This window comes from Gavialis gangeticus, unplaced genomic scaffold (genome assembly GCF_001723915.1).
Source record: "Gavialis gangeticus isolate Ggan-Ray unplaced genomic scaffold, GavGan_comp1, whole genome shotgun sequence".
NCBI lineage: Eukaryota > Metazoa > Chordata > Crocodylia > Gavialidae > Gavialis > Gavialis gangeticus.
In genome coordinates, this window is record NW_017729004.1 from 63,941,251 (window position 1) to 63,947,610 (window position 6,360).

Consider the following 6,360-nt stretch of genomic DNA (forward strand, 5'->3'; position numbering starts at 1 on the left):
ACTACAAATATCCCAGGAAGAGTAAAATGTCTTTAAACAGCAACCTATTTTCAAATATTTGGATTGTTCACTAATAAGAGTACCCAGGGAGGCCTCCCCTGGGTCCTTTGATATAGCATACATGTACCGTATTGTGGCAAACAAAAATACTACCTATGAAGCCTAAAAGTTAAGATTAAACAATGTTGGCTGGAGAAGACTGCCTTGACCACCATTTATATTGTCAAAGCTCCAGAGTGGGTGAAATGCAAGCAACAAGCCTGGTATAAGGCTGCTGAAGTATGCAGGGAATACTGCAGTCAAGGACCCAAGTCATAGTTCCATATCAGAGGTAAAAATGGCAAGACCCAATAATTGCAGAGCATTCAGAAGGACAAGTGCAGGTAGCTTTTAAGTATTGTAACTACAATCTAATGGAGATCCATAAGAACCTTCTTGAAAGTGTCCAGGGATTTCCAGGTCAGACAAAAGAGAACTTTTAGTTAGAGAGGCCTTTTATATTTCTATAAAGAAGTAACGATATTCATCTGACAAATGCGATTGCCCCAAATGCATGATTGCAAGTTGCATTTTCCTCTGTCACATTAGTGAGAGTCCAGAATAAGGCAGTAAATAATATTCAGTCAAGATACCAGCACTGAAAACAGAGATTGAGTTTGTCACTAGTAAAAAACACAAGAATATTCTACTGGCTGAGTATACAACATTTTTTAAAAAGTGGTGTTTACAACAAAATTCAGTATTATTTAAGGTCCTATTATCCAGGAAGGGAGACTAAATTATTTTAAAGTAAACAGAAATGCAAGTTTTATGTTGCTGAACATTTGGAGCAAGCAACTGATATTGGCAGCAGGACTTTATTCCACAAAAGTAATGACATTAGACACTTCAAGTTTCAGACATTTATTAAGCCCCAACAAGCTACTCTCCAATACATGATTAAAGTGCAGTGTGAGGCAAACTTAATTAACATTTCCTGGATGATTAAGTATATCACTTGTGCGGACAGCTTCCGGAAGACCTCTGGTTCTGTGCAGCTTGTAAAGGGAGAATATCCTTCAGAAGTCAGGACGCTCCTTTTTCAGTTTACTGTAGTCAAGATTCACCGCAAGAAACTAAAAGAAAAAAAAAGAGGAGGGTTCATCAGAAATTGACTTGAGTGCACGCATACTGAAAAGTTCAAATTAAAGCAAGAATAGAGATTAGATATGTAAGCTATTACTCATTTCTTTAAAATATTTACTGTAGTCAAGTGGACAGATTTTTATTAGATCTTTGTGCTCTTAAATAAAACCTGTAATTTAAAATCCTGAAGGTTTAGGTTCTCTTTTTTTAATCATTTCCTTGTTTTATTTTGCTACAAGAACCTTCAAATTTATTTTATCTGGAAAAAAGCAAGCTAGTAGTTCTACAGTTGTGGCCTACTAAGAATCTCTAGAACCCACTCTTCCTGTCCCTAGGATTAAGGCCTTTGCAAATAAAAAAAATACAGCAAATTTGGAAGAGGTAGAAGGTTGTCTTGCTTTCCTTTATAAACATGGTATGGTAAGGAAGCAGCTAAAAAGATCCAATCATTCAGGGGTTAACTTTAAATGGGGAAATAATTTATTATTTCCCCCTTTTGAGATTTAGACTTATTGACAACTACTGCAAGTGTTTTTGTTAATGTATTATAAGCACATAAAATGAGGGATGATTTTTGTAATCGTAATATCCTTAATACATATGAGGATTTGTTATGGAATGAAAATAAGGCGGGGAAAGAAGGGGGAAGGAATGGCTGGTACAGGAATCATTCAAAGCATGATTTAGAGAAGTTGTAAAACACGGGATGGTACCACACAGAAGTTTCATTTGGTCTTTCAGCTTCCATTATAAAGGTTAAATCCAGTAACAAGTCAGTCAAGCACAACTTCAGAGTTCTGGCCAAGTGTGCCCTCCAGGTAAAACATGTTTAAGAATGTAAAACTGAGTTAGATAGTAAGCACATTTTATTGTAACTGAAAAAGTGAACAAGAGCAGCAGCAGTAACCCTTACAGTTAAAAGGGTATTATAATACCCATTCTGCACCTTGATATTATTCAACTTAAACTTACAGGTGAAGCCTTCCAGACTTTTTCTTTGCCCAAAGATTTTTTGTAAAAAGTCAGAATAAGTAATTCAGCTCTTGAGTACAAAAGTGAAAAGCTGCAACCAAAAAGACTTAATAGTCCTAGAACCTAAAAAACTGGGAATAAGAGCCAAAAATCTGAATGATATGTTAAGTTTTTTTTCAACAAGAAAAACATATACAGCAATTTTTGTCAAAAGACTAAGTATCAAATCATGCTTCAGGGTCTTCACAGAGGTCTTGCCAACTATGCAGACAGACTTGTGTCTGTGCAGAGCCCACTGACTTGGATGGCATGACTGAGGGTTTTGCCAGTTCAAATTAGCTCAGAGCAGGGGTCAGCAACAGAAGGCCTGCAGACAAAAACTGAGCCTGTGAAGAGCTTAGCTCCATCCATGAAGGCCTGATTTGGACGGCAGGAGGACGCAGATTAAAGCCTCATGTTCTGTGCCTCACTGCTAACTTTGCTGGTGTTCATCAGGGTTTTAAGCAGGACCCAGTACACCGGGGAAAGGGGGTGGGTCGGGGGGGGCGCAGAGCAGGGAAAAGACTGGAGTAGCAGGGAATTGGCAGTCCATGGCAGAGGCATGGTCACAAGCATCCAGTCTGCTGCTTTAAATGGTTACCAACCTCTGTCTTACGGGATTGGGATCCATGGCTGGTTTTTTAACTGCATAGTTGTGCATACACAATTCATTTTTGCAGTTTAAAAAGAAGTGAAATAAGTTAAGTCTGGAACTATAAAATATAAACTGAATGAAACCATTTTATCATCTATTAAAGTCATTTTTGAGCAGAAGCCAATCTTAGGAAATTAAGACTGCATAAATACTGTAACTACAGTTTTCAATTCTGCTTCCAGTATAATCTTTGAATTCTGCATCTTAATATTGCAGACATACTACCTTCCTCAATCAATTTTCCTCAAGAACTGTTTTAAAGGAAAAAAATGTTTTTCTTTACATTGGCTAGCAAGTTCCTCACACAATTGCTAGTCAATATTATGCTATCACTCCCTGCTTCATTCAGTTTCCACAGCGCACAGAACTGCTTTAGTTACACCACTGGAAAATATTGAGGGTAAACAGAACCAAATATGGTCAACATCGAAGTTTCTGTTGCTTGTACCAGGACAGGCTGGGAATGCTATTCAAAGTCATGCTATTTAAAGAGAGGAACAACTTATGCCATGCTATTAGTATCAAATAAAAAGAAAGCGCATCTACACAAGATGTTTACTGCACAGTTGACTAATTAGCTCTGTAGTAAATATCTGGGTGTCTACATGTGTGCCTCTATTAGGCTGAAGTAAATTTGTATTTACAAGTACTGTCCTGCTGCAGAGTAAATTTAACTACCATGTAAATACCTGCTGTGGGGTAGAAAAAAAGGCAGCACTGCGCATGTAGACACCACATAAGCTAATAGGTAGGTTATTGCTACATATTAATAGGCACCTGTAGACATGCCCAGGGAACGCGAGTTTGGTTCATCTAGAAGACAGTTGCTAAGCACATTGATGAAAAAGTATAATATAATGTTGAATGCAGTCATACAAAAGTTTCAATATTAGTTGTTTTCTTTTAGTAAGCATAGGAAAATGCCAAATGCTATACTGAAAGTAGTGACCATATGCATTTGGTTCTGGTTAATTTAATTTCTGTTGCCAGTCATTATTAGCACTTAGTAAGTTAAATAGCCCCAGAATCCACTACTACTATCAAAAAAACCCTGATGGAGAATGCCTTGTTTTCCAAAGCTTGTTTAGCTTTATCCCAACCACATAGCTGGCCCAATTAAAAAAGGATAACCCACAAAAATCCTTGCTTCACTACTATCACAATGAACTTTCTAGATACAAAATATTATTTCTTAGCTTACTTGCATCTACAGGACAGTGTTGAAGGCACTTTATAAAACTAATCATAACACCAGTGCAAAATGAATATTCCAGACATTGTATCATTAGTTAAAGCTAGATTTATCTCATGCTATTCTCATACAATTGGGGGGGGGGGGCAGAGGGAGGAGGATCCAAAGGAAAAAAAACTTCTGGACCCATTCAACAACATAGGAAAGATTGAGAACTCTTCCTTCCAAGCATACTGCTTATCCCATTTATGTGGCTTGTGTTGTAAATCTTGGGAATGCTTTACCTCCAAGCTATGCCTACAGTCCCAAAAAGTTCGAAAATAAAAGAAACGAGAGGTAGATATTACATGCAACATCATTAAATAAACTTTAATTTGTACAAAATATTGGGATCTTGGGTCCTTCAAAAAACCCGAGAATACTGCAAAAGACTTCCTATCCTCTGACAGAGTACATGCTGTATTGTTAAATCAAAATAGCATAGTTCAACTGTACTTACTTATCAGCAACACTTTAAGACAGTTTTGGGGTCAATTTTAAAGTTTAGCGAAACCTCTCTGCCTTGCCTAGAACTGGCACCTATTATGCGTGAGTAATGTGCCCTCCCACCTCTCACAGGTATTTAGCCATTTGAGCACTACTGTTCTGTGGGAGGGAACTGGAAACCTGTTAACAACGGCAAAGTAAACAATGCAATACTTAAAACTCAACCTGCTCCAACCCTAAGCTTACTTGGTCCAAATAAACAAGGTAACATTCTGGCAGGGAGTCAGCAAGTCAGTCTGTCTTATTTTAATCCTTACATTTTGCCTAATTCAGCTTTCCAATTCAACCCACCATTTGTTTTTAGGGCCAAACAAGCCCAGAACAGAAGAGTAAGTAAACTTCCTCCTCCTTAACCCGTCTCTCTATAATAGCTCAATAATATCAGGGATCTCTGAAATAAATACCAGATGGCAGGTACCATGCATATGCAACATCCTGTTTTCTAAAAGCATCTTACTTTGTACTGGTCAGTGGGACCCAGTTTGTTCCAAGGTTCAGGGTTATTTTTTTTGTCCCAGCTGTCAGAAAGAGAGAGAGAAGTGTCAGAATACAGAGTGATCAGCCATGCCACTGTTAGAAGAAACAAGATCAAGACATGTTGATGATCATGATCATCATTTCTTTTGTTCAATGGCTGTGGAGCACAGTCACTGCTTTATCATCATTGCAGCACCAGCCACCATCAGCACAACACGTTTCTACGTCAACAGTTCGTGCGGCTCCCAGAAGTGACCGTCACAAGCTGTTTTGCCACTGTGGAAAACAGCCCATCTTTTGGCTCAGAGATCAAGTGCAGGGGACATCTGACTCCCAAGACATCCAGGCCTGGGACTACACGAAGGATGCCTGCCAGCGGATTTGCAAGTATCTGAGAGTCTGGGATGGAGGCTGCTTACCAGCTGTAGGGCCACACATGGTGCTTCAAACAATCAAGTTCTGCCGGCTCAATCCATATGGTTTTTGGAACGATTGTGTTTGCCTCAGTTGGTTTGATTTGAAACTTATTTAGATAATTTGTCCTGAAGCACAATATACAGTATCGGGGGGACGAGTCTCCTAGACAGGAACCCGACCCCTCCAAGCCAGGCCCAAAGCGAGCACGGCCTGCGGAGAAGTCGTGGAGCCCGGACGAGGGGGTGATATGTGCAGCACCTACCAGACGTCGGGGTTGAAGAGCGCCAGGCGCAGGAGGTAGAGGCCCGCGCCGGCAGCCCCGGATCCGATGAACAGGAAGAGCGGGAACAACTGGGACACGAGGGAAGGACACGTTAGTCGCCGGAGGCTCCGCCCCCCCCGCCCAGAGGGCGCCATAGCAACAGGCGAGGGGAGGGGAGATGCCGCAAGGCGCCCGCGGACCAGCCGCGCCCGGCCCCCGGGAGCCGCGGGGGAGGCCACCGGGACCCACTACTCACGCTCGGATGCTTGCGGGCGTGGCGGGCCATAGTGCCGAACATGGTGACAGCCTCGCTATACACCAAGGCTAGCGGCTGTTACTCACACGCTTTCACGTCCTCCTCGCCTCGCGGCCCAATGTCACCAGAGGCCCTCGGCGCGCTCCGCCCCTGCAGCCACCGCCCGGACGGAGCTGACTGTGGGGCTGCCTGCGCGGAGCCACCGCCGCCAGACCCAACACCCGCACCGTCCGCGCTGGACTCGCTTGGGGTGGAACTCGGCTAGGCTGCCTCTGCGCAAGCTTGTTTTTCTGGGGCTTACAGTCCTTATCGGGGAACAGGCAGCAGACTAGACACCCTCAGGGTGCGGGGCGTAGGGCCCGAGGAGGAGACGGCGCGTGCCTGTGCCGGGGGAAGACGGGGCCGATGGCGCATGCGCA

At 42.3% G+C, this 6,360-nt stretch overlaps 1 protein-coding gene across 2 annotated transcripts; it reads right to left on the reverse strand.

The window, feature by feature from the left end:
* Positions 1 to 841: 841 nt before the first annotated feature.
* On the reverse strand, positions 842 to 6,072 carry NDUFA4 (NDUFA4, mitochondrial complex associated). 2 transcript variants are annotated; one of them, XM_019508482.1, is made up of 4 exons: positions 5,942 to 6,038; positions 5,686 to 5,774; positions 4,987 to 5,047; positions 842 to 1,115 (listed from the first exon to the last, which is right to left on the reverse strand). In XM_019508482.1, exons 1-4 carry the CDS (start codon positions 5,981 to 5,983, stop codon positions 1,059 to 1,061), a joined length of 249 nt encoding a protein of 82 aa, XP_019364027.1. In that variant the 5' UTR covers positions 5,984 to 6,038; the 3' UTR covers positions 842 to 1,058. The 2 variants fall into 2 exon arrangements, with proteins under 2 accessions (XP_019364027.1, XP_019364028.1); XM_019508483.1 differs by lacking the exon at positions 842 to 1,115 and adding an exon at positions 1,861 to 1,937 and having other exon boundaries at positions 5,942 to 6,072.
* Between the last annotated feature and the right edge of the window lie 288 nt (positions 6,073 to 6,360).

Excerpts from the sequence above, each read along its gene's own strand:
- NDUFA4 (XM_019508482.1), bottom strand. The coding sequence starts at position 5,983 with ATGTTCGGCACTATGGCCCGCCACGCCCGCAAGCATCCGAGC. Across the intron at positions 5,775-5,941 it reads ACGCCCGCAAGCATCCGAGC|TTGTTCCCGCTCTTCCTGTT; the intron begins GTGAGTAGTGGG and ends CTCGTGTCCCAG. Across the intron at positions 5,048-5,685 it reads CTCTTCAACCCCGACGTCTG|CTGGGACAAAAAAAATAACC; the intron begins GTAGGTGCTGCA and ends TCTTTCTGACAG.